General features: G+C 35.8%; 1 protein-coding gene across 1 annotated transcript; it reads left to right on the forward strand.

Annotated features, from left to right (window-relative positions):
* Positions 1-16404: 16404 nt before the first annotated feature.
* On the forward strand, positions 16405-17013 carry LOC131060980 (cytochrome c oxidase subunit 3-like). Its single transcript, XM_059220684.1, has one exon. The coding sequence runs from the start codon at positions 16405-16407 to the stop codon at positions 17011-17013; it is 609 nt and encodes a 202-aa protein (XP_059076667.1).
* Positions 17014-21971: the final 4958 nt, after the last annotated feature.

Raw genomic sequence — 21971 nt, forward strand, 5'->3', positions numbered from 1 at the left:
AAATAAAATACAAAACCCTAGCCCCAGTAGGGCTAGGGGTAGAATAGAAAAGAATATAGAAATAATAAAATAAGAGGTACTATATAATATTCATTCTTAGTTATGGTTTTCTTGAAGAATTTAGAAATATGAGGTAAATAATATATATATATATATGTGGAGTTTGACCATATAAGAGAATAAAATAGATTTAGATTTAATATTTATTTAAGCAATTTAATTTATATATGTTTTTTTTAACGTATGGTTTTAATTAAGGAAGAAAATGGAATGTTTAAATTTAAATTTCTTATGAAGTTTAACCTTTTAGAAATTTTATAATAAATTGTTTTATTATAGGTCCACCTAAATAGAGGTGTTAGATGAGATAAACTTTATAGAACGAATTTTCATTATAATTATGATTGATCCTTTAAGCAATTTAGTTTGTTCTTATTTTAATTATCGTTAAAATAAAACATGGACTTTTATATAACTAAGTGTCAGAACTAATTTAATTAGTTCTTAGAATAAATTATTGGCTATTGGAGATTAATTTTATTTGCGTTAATTAATTGACTAAATTAGTTCATTGATTAAAATTGATGAGATGATAAAACTATTCAAATAGAATTCCGCATTTAATTGTTACCTATTTTGTTTACTCGAGTTAGTAGATGAAGTCAACTCTTAACATAGTTAAGACAAAACTTGCTAGTGCATTTCGTATTAGCGAATTTAATGTTATTATTTAAAAAAAAAAAGTTATCCCGTTCTTGCCCTAAATTTTGGGCATGACATTGTACATGCTTGTATCCCAATCCTTGATTTCCTGGATTATCATTAGGAACAACAGGTTCCAGTTTTCCTTGCTTTTGTAACCCTAGGCCTGTGGTACCATCATATCCATGTCTTTGGAGTATTTTGAATCTATTGCCATACCGATCTGTGTGTATTTTGGGTGTTGTCATATGATATTCTTCTCTATATATCCATTGGTTAACAACTTCATTCAAGGATTCTTCTTCTAAGTCTCCCCATCTAATGAAAGAGCATGAGTCTAAGTATCTGACAATTTCTTTTCCTTTGTCTTTCTTTTGTATTGTAGTGTGAGGTTTCCCAAAGGACTTAGGAGAAAGAGACAATTGTTTCCCATTTAAAGTATTTGCAATAGATTACTCTCCACAACCCATATCCTTTATTTGTAATAAGGATGTCGTAGGCATATCTTGTTGTATTTATGTGATTTTCAATGTTTCCAATTGTGTAGTGAGAGGTGCAGCCTGATTGATAGGTACCTGATTATCGACACTATCTTTTAGATAATTACAATGTTGAAACGGATTTGGATCGCCCTTTATTGTGATTTCAATACCATTGTATGGGAATTTGACACACTGATGAAATGTAGATGGTACTGCTTGCATAGTGTGGATCCATGGGCGGCCCAATAGCATGTTATATCCCAGCGCTCTGTCCAAGACTTGAAAAGCTACCTCTGTCGTTATTGGTCCTACTTGTACAAGTAATGTTACAATTCCTTTAGATGGACGTTCTTCATCATCGTAAGCCTTGATGTTTATCCTTTTGGAAGAATCAATGTGAAGTTCAAAATATCCTAGTGCTTTGACCAGTTTTAAGGTACAAATGTTCAGACTGGCTCCCCCATCTATAAGTACTCTTTTGATTCTTTTCTTGTGAATGTAAGCTTCCAGATGTAGTGGGTCATTATGAAGCAATTTATCACTAGGAATATCTTGTTTTGTAAATGCAATATGTGTACCTTGTGTCAGATTTCCTACCATAGACTGGAAGGTACATTGATCTATATCTTTGTCCACTACTGAATCTTGAAGTGCTTTGTCTAGTATAGCTCTATGATTGGGTGAGATACGCAGTAGTCTGAATAAGGATATCTGTGCCGGATTTTTCTTAAGTTTCTCAACTACATTGTAAGTCCCTATTGCTGGTGGTTGATTTTGTGGTATCCCTTGCAAGGTTACCTTTGACTTGCGAGTAACTACTACACAGTCTCTATCTCTAGAGTAATTGTGATTGTAGCAATTGTATCATTTGTATCATAGGCTGTCTTATCTAGATTTATATTAAATCCTTCTTCATAGTCACAATGTGTATGTTTAACATTCATAATATGTTCAATGAGTTCATCCTCAAACCAATCTGAGTGAGATGGTTGATCTTGCCCCCAGTCTTGGAGACAAAGATCTGTATCATCATCATACTTTGGTCCTTTAGATATCATGCAAATTTGGTTGTTATCTTTATGAGTGTCTTGATATTGGTCCTCCTGATCAAGTGTTTCTTGTGAATCATCATTTGTTATCTCTCCTGAGCTAATGGCATGAATAGTGTAGTCATATGAGACTTTCATGTAATTAGCCATGTTGTCTTGGGTACCTGATGTGGTAGCTTTTCCCTTGTCATACTTAACAAATGGATCTTTAAAAATTGCATGATTCATGTTTGTTGAGGTCTTATCCATATCAATTGTGATATCCCCTTGGTCTATCATATCTTGGACCAAGTTTTTCAACTTGTAGCAACTTGCCATTTTGTGACATTTCATCCTATGATAATCACAGAAATCATTATCATTCCACCATGTGGGTTTGAAAGGACCTAGTTCATATACTCTTACTTTAGGTAGAGTGATCATGTTTGTTTGTATTAACTTTTTGAGCACTGACTCAATAGGTTCTCCTAAAGGTGTGTAATTTCTTCTTGGAGCGTTTACCCTGGGGTATCTTGTGTTTGTATTTTTGCGTAGCATTTACATTGGTTGAGGTTGTGTTATTCCCGATATGTGGATTTGTTGACTGATTGGTTCCAAGTGATAAAACGGGTTGAGTTTTGTTTATTGTTCTGGCGTCTACAATACCATCATTGGTCACATTTTTATTTTTTGACCAAAACTTAGATTTGTCATTGTTGTTGGTATTGCCATACTTAATAAGACCTTATTCTACCAAGCCCTTCTCACATTTGAGAGCCTTTTCTATGATTTGTTTGAATGTGGTAAGACATTGCATTTGTATGGGATATTTTATCTTAGGAATCATATTTTCTATAAACATATCCACTTGCTCTATTTCTGGGATAACTGTCTTGCATCTCCTGTAGAGAGCCCTCCATCATTGTATGAAGGATGTAAATGTTTCATTCTCATATTGCTTAGCAACACATAAATCCATCAAAGTAACTGGGGTGTCAATGTTGTGCGATAAGTTTGCAATAAATTGTTCTGCCAATTCTCCCCATGATGTGATGGTTGGTGGTAGATGTGAAAACCACTCTAAAGTCGGACCTCCTAGACTTTTAGGGAATAGTCTCATTAGGTAAGTATCTTCCGAGGCAACTTCTATACATGTTGTAAAAAATTCTCTGATATGATCTCTAGGATCACCCTTCCCTCGATATCTATCAAATTTGGGCGTTTCAAAATGTTGTGGGAAGGGTGGCATGTATAATGTGTGATCAAATGGATAAGGACATAAGTCCTGCATTGTGTAGCTCTTTTTATCGTTACCAGTTTGCATGGTCGTCATCTGTTGTTGCAAACTCTATACTTGTTGTGTCAAAATATCTATTGATGTCAAAGGTATAACTTGTGTGTGTGTATGCCCCACAAAAGGATTCGTAGTTGCATAGCTAGGAGGTTGTTGAAATGTACCAAGATTATAACCTTGTGTGTTGTGTGTTCCCATAGATACTGTAAAATAGGTGACATGTGAACCCATGTTTGGTTGACTTGTACCTATTGTATTGGTAATACCTAGATTTGGATTTTGATAACCATATGTGGATCCCATAGAATAGGAAACTGGAGGTTGGTTTACACTTGTTGCTTGCGTTTGAATAGGTGTTGAGATACTTGACATTATCGGTATGCTCTGTGATGGTATACTAGCATTGATCACTGAAGATGGCATGCTTGTTTGAAAGTTTGCACTTGTGTTGACATTTGTTGGAAGAGGTACGTTTTGAGGAAGACTAGAGGTCGTTGCTTGTATTTGCGTCAAGGGTAGTGTTTGATTGTTATCTTGACCTAAAGTTTTTCCTGGTGGTAAAATATTTGTGACATCAAAATCCTCAGGTAATTTTGCCCCATTTTGTATTAACAGCGAAAGATACTCGTCCCTATCACTATGTATAAGTGTGTCTAGGATCATGAGGACATGCGGGTCTTGCTGTGCGGACTCAATTTCTTCCTTTGTCAGATGTTGTTGTAATTCGTTTATGGTGAACATTGTCTGTGTACCTAAGTGTTGACCTATTAAGTTTATAGACTATGTGTTTTTCGGGTCCATTATTCCTTTTGCTTTCTGGGACCTTGTGACGGACATCTAAAATTTCCTATATGATGATGGTTTTATGCTAGACGATGACCTAACACTAGACAATAGACGTAAATATGAGGTATGAAATACTATACTAGACTCTCTATTGAGGATTTTGATGTGAGACCCTTTTAGCCTTTCTAGCTTTCTCTAATGCAAGTCTTTCCATTTGTTGATGAAGTTGTTCAGCCTCAATCTCTCTATCAATCTTACAGGCAATCGTAGACTCAATATCTATCTCGTATATAACTCCCATGTACTGGGGTGCGCTTCTTCTTAAATCCCAAGCTAGGTTAGCTAGACCATCAATGATTTCTCGTTGACCACCATTTGGAACTAGATTAGGTTGCTCGAAGGGGAGCAAGCCATCACCTGGGAGACCCATGAAGGCACATGCTATGGACCTATAACTGATAATGGACTTAGACATATATGAGGTCTAGGTGAAGACGTATATGATAAATGGTGGACTATGTAACTAATATGGATGATAATGCAAAAGACTTATGATGATAATGAGGACGTAAGATAGGACTATGCAAAGGACTATGGATGATAATGAGGATGTAAGTAGGACTATGCAAAAGACTAAGGACGATAATGAGGACGTAAGTGGGACAATGCAAAAGACTAAGGATGATAATGAGGACGTAAGTGGGACAATGCAAAAGACTAAGGACGATAATGAGGACGTAAGTGGGACTATGCCTAAGGTCACAAGTATGTAAGGACATTTTGAGAATCAGTTTCAAAATGGACTTTGTTTTTGGTAACCTCATGTGTAGGACAATGTTTTGTAGTTTTCCAAATTTGAGAATAATGGTTGGTAGGTATGTATAGCTGACTGACTCAAATTTCATACAATCTCGGAAAATTCAGAGATACATGGGATAGGGCCTGAAATAGCCCAAAGGATTGACTCAATACTGGTCTATCACAATGATACATATAAAAACATGGAATACAATCTTAGGCTGGATATTGGACACCATTTAGTGAGGCCCCCGCAACAAAATACCCAAACAAGATGGATAGATAGAGAGTCTGGCAACACTGGCTCCACTCCATGACACACACTTCTCAGGCATGCCAGTCTCTCTTACCCCAAAGATCCGAAGATCTTATCACCGAGGGATTTATGTCTCATAATGTAAGGTACATGAGGGGTATCTATGGGGTACGATCCACACTCTCAGAACCATTGAATGTAGGATTTTTGGCAACTAAAGCGGGTCTTAGTATTAGGTTTTGAGGGGTCTTGATCCAATGACGGATTCTCAAAGAAAGCCACTTAAGGCTTTAGTTGAGCTTATCAGTGTAGGGAAGGCCCCCACATACGTCGAATTCACTCAACACTCTAGCCGCCTGACCAATATATTTATATAGTGGCTCAAAAAACTCGCTCGAGAGTACGCTGGGAGAGATGATATCCCCAACGCATCCCAATTCAAAGTACCTCTGTGGGGTGATGAAATCCCCAGTCAAAGATACCCCTCACTACGTAGAATAAAAGAAAATTTGGATGTCATTGTCACCTCCCTTCTTTCTCCCTTAGGCTCGATGGCGGGTAGAAAGTCAGTTAGTGCAACAGTAGGTCCACCCCAGACACAATGAAAAGTTCTTTTCCCTTAAGAAAATGAAAAATGATTTAATCTAATGCAGCCTGATTCACATTCTTTTTATAGCCCAAATTTAGGTGTTAGATCCGCATGTGCATGTCAATTTTAAACACCAAATCCAAGAATGAAGGCATACATGTCAATTTTAACCATTTGTTTGATTTTTAAGCACCAAAAACCAAGTGTGAGATACACGCATGTCAATTTTAGCCCATGTTCATTTTAAGCACCAATAACGCAGTGTGAGATTATCCATGCATGTCAATTTTACTTGTTGTTGATTTTAAGCACTAAAAATTGAAGTGTGAGATTATCCATGCATGTCCTTTTTAATTGTTGTTGATTTTAAGCACTAAAAATTGAAGTGTGAGATTATCCATGCATGTCAATTTTAACTGTTGTGAGATGTGCATGCAAAATTACTAATCTAATCCTCTCTACGAATCTGCCACAGGCTATAAATAGAAGATTAGTAGCCAAAATAAACCAATAGAAAACAGAAACTGAGAACTTGACAGAGGCGATTGCGTAATACTACCTGAGCGATCGTGTGATACTTACTGAGTGAATGCGTGAATCTAACAGAGCGAATGCATAAATCTGACAGAGTGAATGCATGACTTTATCTACTCGATTGCATAGCACTAATAGGTCGATTGCATGACAGAATGCAGACAACAAAAAAAATTAGAAAAATATAAGAAACTAAACCTGATCAGGAACTTGTGAAACCAATTGTGAAGCCCTAGCCAAATCCCTCATCATCCATTCAATATTGATTAGATCATATTTAACTATATAAGAAAGAACTAGGCTATTATATCTATCTAAGGCCAGTTGTTCTTCTAAATCCTGTATCAATTTTTCTGCTTGGAGAAATTTTTTAGCCTCCCTCCTTTGTTGTTTTGTCCTTCTCACACTTGAAATTTTGAACTGAACTTTTCTTGCCATAAACTTTGTTATTCAAATCCTGAAGTAAAAAGAAATTTTGATCCTGAATTAACCAAATTTAGGATAGAATTATATAGAATTAATAACAGATAGAAGAAAAATAAAACAACAATTAACCCTGTGGATGCGTGACCCGAAAAGGGCGATTGCGTGACCCTATCTAGATGAATGCATGATGATGTAAGCTCGATTGCATGATGGAAATTTTTTTCTCAAAATTCATGCAACCTGCAAAAAAATAAAAAATCCGCACAATTTGCAAAAATCACACAGAACATAGAAAAAGGTTAAATTGCTGTTAGTTCACGTCGGGTTCACCAAAATGTAACACATGCTAGAATTCATTCTTGAAATAAACAAAGCTATCAATTAGAAGCACAAGGGAAATCATGAATCCCTATCTAGTCAACAGATCTAACAAGCTAGACAATGAAATAATGCAATCATCAAGTAAAATAGGAATTAAGAATTTCAATCTATAAAAAACTCCCTATTCTGTGACTATGTATTGCTTCCATTGCTCTTCTCCTCTTCGTGGTATGATGTCTCTTAGATATTGCACTGGTAACCTGCAAGTGACACAAAGATTCAAAGTTCATGATTGTTGAAAATGGAGATTGGATGCTCAATTTATAGAAAATTGGAGAAGATTGATTGAAAGGTGGAACAGATTGATCAAGAGGTGTGAACTGAGGTGAGCTCAAATGCAAGTTGATAGTTGTACTGCTGATTTGTAGAAGTGAAACTCAATAGATTGAATAGATTAATTGAGTCAACTGATTGAGAAAACGCTGACTGAAGGAAGAAAAAGAATGATTGGTGGAAATAAAAAAGATGACACAGAGAGCTTAATTTAGAAAAAGCTAATTGAAAGATGGAAATAGAAATTGAAGAGATAAATGATTTAATTAATTAATTGATTGAATTAATTAATTTAGCATGTGCTTGCATTTAGATTTAGATTTTCAATTTAATCTTTGCATGAGATATTATTCAAATAATTGAATTTATTAATTCAATTTAGCATTTGAATATATTTAGAACTTGACTTTGATTTTCAATTTGGTTTTTGAAGTCATGCACATGTAATTGAATTTGGAAGAAATTAGAAGAATATGAAATAAGAATTTGGGGAACTAGAAGAATCAATTAGTTAATTAAATAATTTAAAGAAACTATTTAATTATGTTAGAAATGAACGTTAATTAAATAATAAAGATTATTTAAATTAAAAGAATTAAATCATAATTAATTAAATAATAAATATTTAATTAATATTTAGAAAAGAGTTGAATGATTAGATGATTAGAGATAGAAATTGAGAATTAATTTATTAAATAATAAAGATTATTTAAATTGGGGAATTAATCATAATTAATTAAATAATAAATATTTAATTAATATTAGAAAATGATTAAAATGATTAAATGATGATAGAAATAGAAATAGAATAATTAGTGAGGTTATGAGAAAATATGAAATTAGAAGAAATAGTTAATTAACTTAATTAAATAATTAAAAAATTATTTAATCAATTAGAGGAATAATTAGTACATGATCAATGAGACATTTTTAGGTGTCTACATTGGCCCCTCTTTGAGACAAATTCGGAACGACATTTTTTCAAAGAAAATGAAAAATTCTGCCCCAATATGCCTTGGTATTGCTGTATAGTGTAAATATGCCCCCTCGGAAAAGGTGGTCAAAAAATTAAAAAATTGAGACTGTGTTTTCGATACCAGTGTAAAGAGAAAGTGTGTGAAATTTCATGTCATTTCGAGATCGTTTGAGTAGGCTAAAAGTTGTTTGAAGCTAGCGGGGACCACGGGTGTCAAGGTGTCATAAAACCCTAATTTTTGAGCTATAAATAGAGAATTCTAGGATTTCATTTGTTCATTTGTGATTTGACAGTTCCTTGTTTTCTTTGCAATTTTTGTGCCTGTTTCTGAGTATTTGATCATCATGGCTGGTTATAGAGCGCGATTGCACTTGTCAAGCCAAGTACGTTCATTTCAGAGACCTCCGGGGACTAGCGACATGGTATTTTTCATTGCTTTTCCTTGATTTTTTCTTGTTTTTATGCCTTTTTTCCAAAAATTTTCCATGATCACTTTTTGCTCTGCATTACACAATCACTTGCCGACTTTTACACATTAGTGCTTAGTGTACCGCATTCACTGTAAATGTTACGCATGCGTCGTAAGTGTCACACATTAGCTGTATCATGCCGCATTCGTGTATATCATTACACATAAGTGTTATTTGTCATGCATGCGCTCAGTGTGTCACGCATTAGCTTCAATCGTCACGCAAGAGCCATATTTGTACCGCATAAGTCATAATTGTTACGCATTCGTTGTCAATGAAAGTTTTTGTCATGTGTTTGAAAATATTTTAAGTTTATTTGGATCCGACATCTGATATTATGATCATTTTCTCATTGCAGGAGAATATTGGAGTGTTATACTGTCGTCAGAGCAGACCTAGTGGTCTTGATCTTCGAGCTGACTTACCGGATGATGAGATCGATCATATCCGTTAGCTTGGTCTATACCATGTTTTGCATTTGCCAGAGATTATGGCCAACAGGGCCATGATTACAACTTTGTTAGAGCGGTGGCATTCTAAGACTTGTTCATTTTATCTTCTGACTAGTGAGGCATCCATTACTTTAGAGGATCTATGGTGTATATTACGTATTCCCATTCATGGTGAGAGAGTTGTATATGACCACGATGATGGCATTGTCGGACTATGTGCACTTTTTGAGTGTGAGATTTAGGATTTGTAGATCAGTGGCCATTATGAAATCCCTTGGGCCCGATTAGATTATGATGACCTGACCATTGTATTATGTGGTATTGTCGGTGGTTTATTGATACTTGATAGACGAGGTCATTGGTTTCCCGTTGGATGGGGCAAAGTGCTTCATGATATGTTTGTGCATCGTCGATTGTATGCTTGGGGTCCTTGTCTACTTGCCATCTTGTATTATCAGATGCATGGTATTGTGTATCTTTGATACCGTTCTATTAGTTGTGGTGTTACTTTACTTCAGACATGGGCATGGGAACACATTTCTATATCTAGGCTTGTCATTCATGTAGACTTGCAGCCGGGTGAGCCTTATGCTTTCAGGTATACAACAAGTATCAGACATAGGGGTTCAGGGAACACCTTGTACTAGAAACATTAGTTTGATATATTGCAGCATTTTATTTGGAGACCTTACTTAGATTGCCCCAGTTGGCCTGATGATGTAGTGCACTTGTCTTTCTGCCGACAACAGAGATGTCTCATTGGGAGGACCTTTGAGACTTAGCGGATCATAGAGATGTATCTTCCTAGGAGAGTTCTCAGACACTTTGGTGAGGTACAAGTGACACCTGTGGTTACTGCATAATTTGCTCATGTTTCGTGAGAGGTATCTGATTGGGGTGTGTGTATTCAGCCACATGTTGCCTCTGCTAAGTTTGATTCGTTGTAGCCATTACTCTGGGGTTGGGGTAGGGGTGGAGCGGATCCAGGGACGACAGCAGAGTAGGATACGTGGTTTGCTAGGCACGGGCCAGTGCCTTTGAACAATCCTGCTGTTCCTGTTACAGCACAACAGATTCACCATCCGAGACAACGATTGAGGATAGACGCAGGGGAGAGAGCTGGTGGACATGATGGGGATGGGGGAGGAGGTGGTGGAGATGGGGGAGGAGGAGGAGATGGTGGAGATGGGGGAGATGGGGGAGGAGGTGGTGGAGATGAGGATATAGACATTGGTGGAGACACTGAGTCTATTAATAGTGATGACAACAATGATTCTTCAGAGTCATCGAGCAGTGATGGTGGGGATGATTATGAGGATATGCCAGAGTTGGAGGATGTGCCTGTCGTAGAGGGTGGGATAGGAGAGGTTGGTGATGAGGATGAGCTACAAACTCTTAGAGTGCGGGTGCAGAGCTTGGAGGATGAGGTCGCTAGACGAGATACCGAGCGAGAGACCTACCATGCAGATTATGGTGCCCTAGAGGTGGAGCGAGTGCGTCTTCAGTGGGAGAGAGATGAGGTGGTGTGACGATGTTAGATCACTATGGATTCCTTCGATCAGGTTTTAGAGTAGGTACAGATGCACGTGACCAGGGAGAGATATTTCACTACTATGCAGGAGGCCATTTATTATAAACAGGCATATGAGAGAGCCATCCCTGAGGGTCAGAGAGAGCCTAGCTTCAGTGCATTCATGGGGAGGAGATTGAGTAGATCTACTTCACGATGGACTAGCAGTGGTGGTGTTATGGGACCACCTTGACATCCTGGGGTAGGATCTAGTGGATAGGATCCACCTACTGATAGAGGCAGTGTTGGTTGATCATGTTATTTGAGCCTTTGGGCTTAGTTATTGTATTCACACACATTATCATTTTTGAGTTATATATATAGCATGCAGGTTTTGGTAATGATCTATGTATTGTTTTTCTTTCTATGTATGCTTATGAGTTCTATGATGCATATCTATTTGAATTCTATATGATTCTAAATGCAATCGTAATACATGTATGTAGTAATGATGATCTAAATGAATGCAATAATGAATGTAAATTAACCCATAATGAATGCAAATGAACCTATAATGAATTCAAATGAACCTATAATGAATGCAAATGAACCTATAATGAATGTATTTTTGTATAATAATGGTCGAATCAATTTTAACTCATATACTCCTTGAAGAAATGTTAGTCAGATGGTAGAGAGAAAAATTGATGATAGAAAAAATGTTAGAAAGAATGTGATTTAGATGGGAGATGAGAAACCAACAAACTATCAATAAGAAAATGAGATGAAGATGATAATGAAATTGAATGAATCAAAAAACCTGTGTCACATATTTTATTACGTCAATTTTTATTCATCACTGAGCCTTATTTTTTGAGCAATGAAACTTTAGCACATCATAGTATAAGGAACCAAGATGCAAAGATATCTCATTGTAGAAACAAACACATAGCAGACAAGGAGTGAACCCTCCATTCTGGGAATTGCGTTAGGGGTCGAGGTATGTGTGGTGATTTCACCTTGATGTGAAGGCTCTTATCACAGACACCCACTAGAGTAGTTTCCCTAGAATTTCATCGGTTCACACCACAAACAACAAACAAAGAAAAAGATAATGCTCATCATAGCTCCTCTAGTCACTTGTTGACATCCTTGAGTAGCATAGAAGCAATATCTGTCACCAAATGATAAAAAGATAAAGACTGACCCGGACAAAATTTAGCAGCTATACTGACCTGGTGCCTTCGTTCTCAGTTGTTTGATGTGATGGTTGATAATGTCTGATCTCAGAAAGTTGCAGACCCCGTTTAAGACTGACCTGTCTGATTTTGAGTGTATCTTCTTCTGTTTAAGACAAGATAATGATCACGTTGATATGGATATGATACGATTGATAAGATAGTTTGATTAGTTGATTGCAGATATTTGACTGGATAGTCATATCGTTTGTTAACTTCGTGCGAAGTGTTTGCTGGATATCTACTAGGGTATTTGTTTCTCACAAGACATCTTATTGCAAGTTTTTGATTGATTGATTTTTGATTTTCAGTTCTTTTCCAAGAGCTTTTTCGATGTTTTTGGATTATGTAGATCGATATTTGAATGTTTTTGGTTAATTTTTTTAGGATTGTATTTGAATATTTTTAGTATTTTTTCAAGACATTATATGGATGTTTTTTAGTATTTTTAGTTTTCCAATGTTTTTGGATTTTGAGTTTTTCAATTGTTTTTGAATTTTGAGTTTTTCAATTGTTTTTGAATTTTTTCAGGACTTTATACGATTTTTTGGATTTTTTCAGGACTTTAACTGATTTTTAGGATTTTTTCAGGACTTTATCTGATTTTTAGGATTTTTTCAGTTATGCCCCCAGTGTGCAGACCTGTATGACATGATGATATGTAGAATGCATATGGAGACAAATGAATTTTTGACATGACCTATGTGAATGCAACGTGCAGGATGAAGATGCATTTCCTATTCAAACAAGGTTGACTATGTTTGTTTTTGCATTTGAATACACCAATTGAAATGGAGGTGCAAAACATTTCATAGATAAGCGGTCAATCGATCTCTAAGGCCCTTCAAAACATTCATCTCAACACACTTAGTGACTAGGTTTTACAAATAGAGATGCCCAAAACTTTCCCATTGGTTCTTGAAACTTTGATCTTCTTTTGCCCATGTGTGTGAATATGAGTTGATTCCCGCTCTTGTGTTCACTGAAGATCCTTAGCATCCTATACGACTAGCTACATGGATTATTCTAACTTCAAAAGCACCCCGAATAGAGCCTCGCTGCCAGCAAGCCTTGAGAGCTCTGACGAGGTTATAGACTATAATTTCTCAAATATTACTCGATTGCCAGTAGGCGTTCATAGCCCTGATGGAGTTACTTGCATGTTCCCATAGTCAAGCTTTTTATCGCATTTGTATACATGATATTTCAGTTATATATCATTGCTCTTTTTGCCTTTAGATGGATATTTGGCATAGCTCTTTTTATTTTTATTTTCTTGCCTTGACTTGTAAGTAATGAAACCTACTTAGGTGTGACAATTACAATGGCACTAAAGTAGAATTTTAGATTTTTCACTAGTCATATGATCAACTAGGTGTCTAGAATGAGTTAGAGATTTATTGTGTTTGAGGTATAACAATTGATAGATTGTAGGTTAACAAGTCTCAAATAGTGAAACCACTACCCAACCATAAGTAAAGCATCGTCACAGGGTAATGTTGAGAATGAATGACTTTAGAACCTCAAAGACTTCATGTCCAAATATCTAAGAAAGGTGATGACCCTCGTTTTCTTTAGATGCCAACGAATGATAAACTTGAACAATTGCCTTATTTTATTTTATGCTTCTATATAAGAATGCAGAATTTTAAGAATGTAATGCGTCTAAAAAGGAAACTACATGTTATGCAGTGTTTTAAATGATATGATATGCAATGCAGAAAGCAAAACCTAAACTATATAGCCCTTAGGTATAATATCGCTTAAGGTGCATGCTGTTCATAGGGTTAGAGATTGGATCTCCCTCCATGGTAGCCAAATGATAGGCACCATTGCCATGGATGTATGAGATATATCTTGTGTCTTGGTACAGGTCTGCTTGGGGTGCGAGGGGATGATCTTCCATCACCCACTTTGGAGGGACATAGAATGTGACGACTATCCTCCACTGGTGTGCAAATGAATATCTAGGAGAAATGTATGTATGTTTTTTTGGTGATGCAGCCACATGTACTGAGCATCGACTCCACTTGAACCTTCAGGTCAAAGCATTCTCTATGACCCAATTGTAATATGGAAAATATGGAGTTATTAGTCAAACCCTTGATGTGACCATCATTCGTACGGGAATGGGATCCTTGTCAGGTATCCTTGTACTTTGGTTGCCTAGTCATGTGAGTGTTAGTCCTATTGGCCCTTCTTGTTTGTTAGTCTCAGTTTTTAACTTTTGAGTTTAGTTTTATGTTTATCCTATGTTATTAGTGAGAAAGTATTAAAATTAATATATTAAAGGTAATTGAATTTTAATTATTAATTAATTTATAAATTTGAAAATTATGCAATATTATATTAAGTTAATTGCATTAGCTAAGTGATTTAATCTATTCTACCTTTTTGACAATAATTATTTAAAAGGGAATTAGATATTTATTATAGGATTTTATTGTGTTCATTGAAAATTAATTTAAAAGGTAATTAATATTTATTTGTTTCAAAATTCAAAATTTGAATGTTTGGGGAGTTACAAAAAAATAAATTAATTATTGGAATTAATTAGAGGAATCTTGTGAGCATTTTGTATGGGGAGTTACTTTTTGGAAAAAACATATCTTTTGTTTTCTGGGAAATTGAAGGGGGAAGAAATATTTGTTTTTCGTGTGAAGAATTTCTGTGTGTGAGAATTTATGGATATGGGGTTTTGAAAATGAATTTGGGGAAAATCTGGTTTTGAAAAGAAGAAATTAGGGAAAATGGATAATAGAATACAGAGGGAAGGTTTGTGGAAGATTTTGCTTGAAACTTTCTAGATTGAAGCTTTATGGATTTGTGCCTTGCGTATCATGGCGAAGCTAGATTTCTTTAGGGATTATTACTTCTACCTCTATGTTTGATTCCCAGATAGCATAAAGAGGTAGGGTTTCAAATTCTTTTCAAATTGATATTAGGAAACAATTTCATCTAAGGCCTTTGTTTTGTAAGTTTTAATTTTTTTTGAAATGAAATTCTAGGTTAAACCAAATTCAATTTGAGACTCTGTGCATTTTGATTCTTGGATTCGTATGGTTATATTTTCCTTATGCGATAATTTCCCTGAGAATCCTCATTTGATTCATTTTAAAAAATGTATATATTCATGTCTTTTATGCTTTGTTATTTATCTTTTTGTTTTTGTGGTTGTGTGTGGAGCTGTGGGCAACTCGATCCATAGTCGTGGAAGACCCACGTTGTGGGGAGGTCACCCACAATGTGGGCGACTTGACCCACAGTTGTGGGTGAGCCCACATTGTGGGGAGCCCTCCCACATTGTGGGTGGCTTGATCCATAGTTGTGGAGAGCCATTCCCACAGCCGTGGGGGGGAGCTTACCCATAGTCATGAGAAATCTCCGACGACATCTCCTCTGCTATGTTGTGATTTGATAACTTCGGCCTAGTTGGAATTCTGTGCTATGTGAATTTTTATTCCGACAGTTGAATATTAAAAAAAATAAACATATACATATACATGTATATAGATGTATATATATACATATATACATATGTATATATATGTATATATATACATATGTATACATATACATATGTATATATACATATATATATACATATATACATATATGTATACACATATATGTATACATATGTATATACATATATGTGTATATATATGTATATACACACACAGCCGTGGGGGGGAACTTATCCATAGCCATGGGAAATCTCCCATGACATCTCCTCTTCTATGTTGTGATTTGATAACTTTGGCCTAGTTGGAATTCTATGTGTATATATATACATATGTATACATATATGTGTATATATATATATGTATACATATGTATATACATATATGTGTATATATATGTATATACACACACAGCCGTGGGGGAGAACTTATCCACAGTCATGGGAAATCTCCCACGACATCTCCTCTACTATGTCGTGATTTGATAACTTCGGCCCAGTTGGAATTCTATGATATGTGAATTTTTATTCTGACAGTTGAATATTAAAAACACACACACACACACACACACATATATATACACATGTATATATATATATGCATATATATACATGCATATATGTATGTATGTATGTATATGTGTGTGTGTGTGTGTATACATGTATACATATATGTATGTGTATATATATGTGTGTATATATATGTACACATGTATATATGTATGCATGTATATACATGTATATACATGGAATGGAGCGAAGTTGTTTATCACTTGGTAGATCCAAGTCCATGGCCTATTTTGGGTTTACTCAGAGCTTTGGCAATCACAGTTGGAGGTGTTATGCACATGCACTCATTCATGAGGGGTTCAACACTCCTCAATTTGGGCTTGATCTTCATCCTATATACCATGTTTTTACAGTGGCACGATGTGATACGTGAATCCACGTTGGAGGGACATCACATCAAAATCATACAATTCAAACTTCAATATGGTTTTATTCCATTCATCATATCGGAGGTCATGTCCCCCTTCATTTTCTTCTGGGCTTTTTTCCATTCCCCTTTGGTGCCTGCAGTAGAAATTGGAGGTCTCTGGCCCCCAAAAGGGATTGGGGTTTTGAATCCATGGAAAATCCCTTCTCCTAATACACTTATTCCCCTTTCATTCGGAGCTACCTTAACTTGGGCTCATCATGCTATACTCGTGGGGAAGGAGCGACAAGAAGTTTACGCTTTAGTAGTCACCGTTTCACTGGCTCTAGTACTCACTGGGTTCCAAGGAATGGAGTATTCTCAAGAACCTTTTGCTGTCTCAGATGGTATTCACGGTCCTACATCCTTCTTAGCATGAAACCAACCAAAGGATAAGAATACATACATACATACATACATACATACATACATGTATATATGTACATGTATATGTATGTAGATGTATATATACATGTATACATGTACATGTATATATGTAGGTATGTATATATATACATATATATATATATATACATGTATACATACATATATATATGTATGCATGTATGTATGTATATATATACATGTACATGTATGTGCACGTATATATATGTACATGTATATGTGTGTGTGTGTGTGTGTGTGTGTGAGAGAGAGAGAGAGAGAGAGAGAGAGAGAGAGAGAGAGAGAGAGAGAGAGAGAGAGAGAGAGAGAGAGAGAGAGAGAGAGATCATATGATCTTGTGCAATTGCACAGTTATATATATATGAACTTTGGATTCTATCATTTAATTTGTTGTTGATCAAAAAAATGATAGCAAAATTGTGGGAATGAGTTACGATTTATTAAATATTTTTGAATAATAAAATGTCAGTTTATTGTGCAAATTTTTAGGAATAAAATGAGTTATAATGGGTTGTATTGGATTGTTGAAATTAATGTTAATTTGAATTAATTAATGTATAGAAGTTATTATGGACTCTTTGGTATTTGATTATGATTGGTTTCTCTTATGTCTGGTATTATGAGACCTTACATTGCTTTTGGTTCTTCTCTATCATAGTGGGAAACTCAGATATGTTGTTTTAATGTATTTTGGGTCCAAAGGCTAGGACAATGTTTGAGTTCCTAATTGTGTATGGTTACTCTTCATCTTTTATTGTAATGTTATTTGTTTCTTGTATGACTTCTATGTTAGTCAATCATTCTTTGTTTGGATTGTACCTCCTTGTTTGTAATCCTGATCTAGCAAGTGAGTCATCCTTACTATAGTAGGGAGGGGGCGGGGGTCTTAACTCTTGGTGTTTTTAGGTGTTGTAGACCCTGTGTTAAATTTTGGATTCCTAGGTGCAAGTCAAGGGAGAGTGGCTCTCATTGGGGGCCGACACCCAAAGTGGTTGCCAAGGTAACTCAATGAGGGTTTTGTAATCAAGTGGAAATTTTAAATAATGAACTTGGGTGGGTAGTTAGATCACATTAAAAAAGATTAATTGTTGCCTCTCTTACTCTCAGGTGCTTTCTTAGGTCTGAGGTAAGTAGAGAAGACCTGAAATGGTGTCAACCAAACTTGTCCCTTCAAAAGGATGGTATGGTCCACTAGTGGTTGTATGGGGGTTGAGGGTTAGTAGAGGTCACCAGGGTAACCCAGGATGGGGGCCGGGATCTAGGGAAGACTCACCAAGGTAACCCATGACAACTTAGTGATGACACTCTTCCCTATTGCATACCTAGTGGTCTCTTTTGGTTACTTTACTTTCCTTGGTTTGTTTGAGGCCTTTGGAATTTGGTTGGTTTACTTGAGAGTCTCTTGTGATAGTAGTCTTGTGAGCCTTGTGTAATTCATTTGTATCCTCTTATACTTCCTTTTGTCTCTTGGGTCTGGTTGATACCTCCTAGCATGGGGGGTGGACCTGATGGTACCACATGGTTGGGTGGAGTTCTATTCACACCCATTGGGTTTTGGTTTGTCCTGCATCATGTTCACGATAGCTCGTGGGAAGATTGAAGACTTTCTTTATGTACCAGATTTTGGTATTCACTCCATTGTTTGTACTTGTGGAGATTATATCCTTATGGATACCCTGTAATGTAACTAATGTTCATATGGATATTTGCATGGCAATGGATTATATATCATGGTCCTTTGTAATAGATAGTGTTATCTCATTTAATGGGGTTTCTTATGTTCGTGTATGTTTGGTTAATGTTATTCTTGAGTAACATCATTTGGGGCCTTGTGGACTATTGCTAGATATTATTTGTACATCTTATCTTTATCTTGTAGTTTCATGTTACTCCATGCATATGTATAGTTTATTTTATTTTATTTTTTAAATTATTTGCATTTTCATTGGTTTATTTGTTTGAGTCCTCTAGGCCTAATAGCGAGGATATTACACTTCTATTTTCTTGTTTATACCTTTATTTTTCATGCCTAATCATATGAAATGTAGAGATGAACAAGTCATCTCAAGTGTTTAAATAGAGAGGGGATGCAAAATATTAATACTTATAGTGTATACAATTATTTATCAATCCATTGTTTTAAGGGTTTGAAAGCTTTGAGAAGAATAGACAATGAAAGTGTTGATGTGAGTTTTGAGTTCGTTCAACATTCATGGACTCTTTCTCTCAACTATGAGTTTATGTTCTTGAAAGCTTTAGGGGACCTAGACCTCAAGGCTCAAGATGTCTTGTAAGACCCTATGGTTTTTCTTAGTAGCATACATCAACTATTTTTATACGAGGTGATTCTAATTAGTTCCTTTAAGATAACCTAGTTTTTGTGATCTCTAGAGGATTATTTCTATTATAGTTCACAATTTTCTAGATGCTTTGAAATAAAGACAAACAAAATGAATTTAAATGCTGAAATGAATTATGATATCCTAAGATAGTATCTTAATACATGCCTTTATGAAATAATCAGTAATGATAAATAACAATCTTACAAAAAACCATAAATATTCTCTCAATTATTTATAAAACTATGCGATTCACAAATGAAATACTTAATTAAACAAAGCCAGGGATATAACACACCAAAAATCTGCACAGAGTTATATTTTACTTCATACAAAACAATGAAGAACAATCACATATCATCAGCTGTAAGTCCTTCAGACTTTATCATCACTATTACTTGCAAAGAACAGACACTACTAAAATAACTATTTCGTAAGAGAAACAAGAAAAGAAGCTCAAACTTGTTAGAGCTCTCACAAGTCTACAAATCTCACATTGTTTTTTACAATGAACATCTTTCTACTTTTATATCAAATTTATAACAAAAGGACAAAATATTGACAGCATCACGTCATTCCTTCTCTTGGTCAACGTTTGAATTTTCTTTTGGCTCAAAAGCCTCCAGTTGTTGCTCCCAGTACTGCTGAAGACTTGTAAAATTTGTGCCATCTCTTTTCTTTTATACTTCTTTACGGTGGACAAATTGTATTCTTGCACTCGACATTTTAGCCGCACAGGCTCTGTGTTCTAATCTTCCTTGAAAACATTGTCTTCATATTGCCTTGCCCAACTTTGGATTTTTCCTATGTTTCCCAAGACCCGCGTATTTGCATTTCTGCCTAAGATTGATGTTATCCTATTCCATTCATCTTTGAATTCCTCTAATATCCCATCTTCACCCATCTCGATTACTTCTTCTACTAATCCTCCCATTAGCATTTCAATGAGTTTAGCATTTTGGTGCTAGGCATCCACCACATCTCTTCTTTCTTCTTGCAACTTTTCTACTCCCTTCCACAAGCTATTTATTTTCCAAGTATTTACTGTTGTTCCAATCTTCACTTGAGGAAATTTCTCCGCAGTCAATATCTGTTGTTTATGATTTCCTCCACAATCATTTCCTTTGCCATTTGGAAATATGACGTTTCTACTTTAACATGTCCCAATAATTCTTCATGCACCTTTTGGGTCCTATCAATTCTCTTAATAAATTTCCCCCAAGTGGTGTATCTATCTACCGCGACTTTCATCGAAAACCTGGCATGTCCTAGTACCTTCTCAATTCATTCATCCATTAGTTTTTCCTTTCTTCTTTGCAAGTCCACTGCTTCAGCTTCTTCTTGAGACATCAACACTGGATGAGATAGGATTTTTGGTGGAGTTTCTCCCCATTTGGTAATCCCTTTTATAAACTTTACCAATTGATCTATCTGCATTTTTTCTCTTTTATCTTTCTTTCATCCATCTGCATTCTCTCTTCCATCAGGGTGACTCCTTCTTTGGTAACTCTTGCCATTTCTACTCTTGATAGTTTTCCTAACTGAATTGTAGTTATTTGATATTCTTGATCAGTTGGTTCTTCTTCACCCTCTCTGATTACAGGTTCTGTGATATGCATTTCTTGTTCTCCTTTGGGATTCACCTGGGTAGTGTATTGGGCTTTAACCACTTTTCTCTTCTTCATGCGGGATGCACTTAATAGTAAGTTGTTGAAATCTAGTGGAATTACCTCTATCAACCTGTTAGGCTCTTTCTATTGCTTCAACCATTCGGTCATATTCCTGGCTTCTACATTTACGATGGTATCCCTCTTCACTATGGTACTCCCCTTTTCCCCTTTCTTGCTTATTTTTTATTCTTTCAAACCCTGATCTCTCCCTTCTCTTTTATCAAGGTTATCTCTTGTTTCCACCCATAGAGATTCTCCTTCATCTTTGTCCTTTCTTTTTAGTTGTTTGCCCCTGTTATCAGTTATGTTTAATTCTTCGTTTAACCCTCGAGCTCCATCTTCGCCTTCCCCAATAGGATTTTCTTTTTGCAAAGATAGTGGGTGTTCTTGAAGCAGAAGTTCAAAATCCTTTGGTTCTTCTTGATGTGGGGGTTTCATTGCTTCAAAGTGTGGGACTTATTTCACTTCTTCATCACCATATTTTACCTATTTTTCATTTTCTTCCATTACCCGCATCTCCGCATTTTCTTCCACTAGCTTTTGTTGATCTTTCTATTGGATTTTCCTCTACCCTTATTTGCTCTGCAACACGAGCCTCATCAACTCTATATTGTTTATCCTTTTCCTTCATTGCATCTTCCTCAGATTCTCCTAAGCTTTCCAAGTTTATCACTTGGTCCATCATGGTTTTTCTAGTCAAGGCCTCTGCTCCATGCACTAGCCTTTTTGGCAATTTTCCTCATTCCAACCTTTTTCACCATTCTTCTAAGTTTTCTTTGTGGTGTTTTTCCAGCACTCAATTCAAGTCATCGTACAATCCTAGATCTTCTTTAGGTATGACCCCAACTAGCCTAATTATGTCACAGAATGTGTTATTGACTGATGGAGGAGATGCAAATAGCTGTGCGACGGATTGAGACATA

The sequence above is a fragment of the Cryptomeria japonica genome, chromosome 5 (genome assembly GCF_030272615.1).
Source record: "Cryptomeria japonica chromosome 5, Sugi_1.0, whole genome shotgun sequence".
NCBI lineage: Eukaryota > Viridiplantae > Streptophyta > Pinopsida > Cupressales > Cupressaceae > Cryptomeria > Cryptomeria japonica.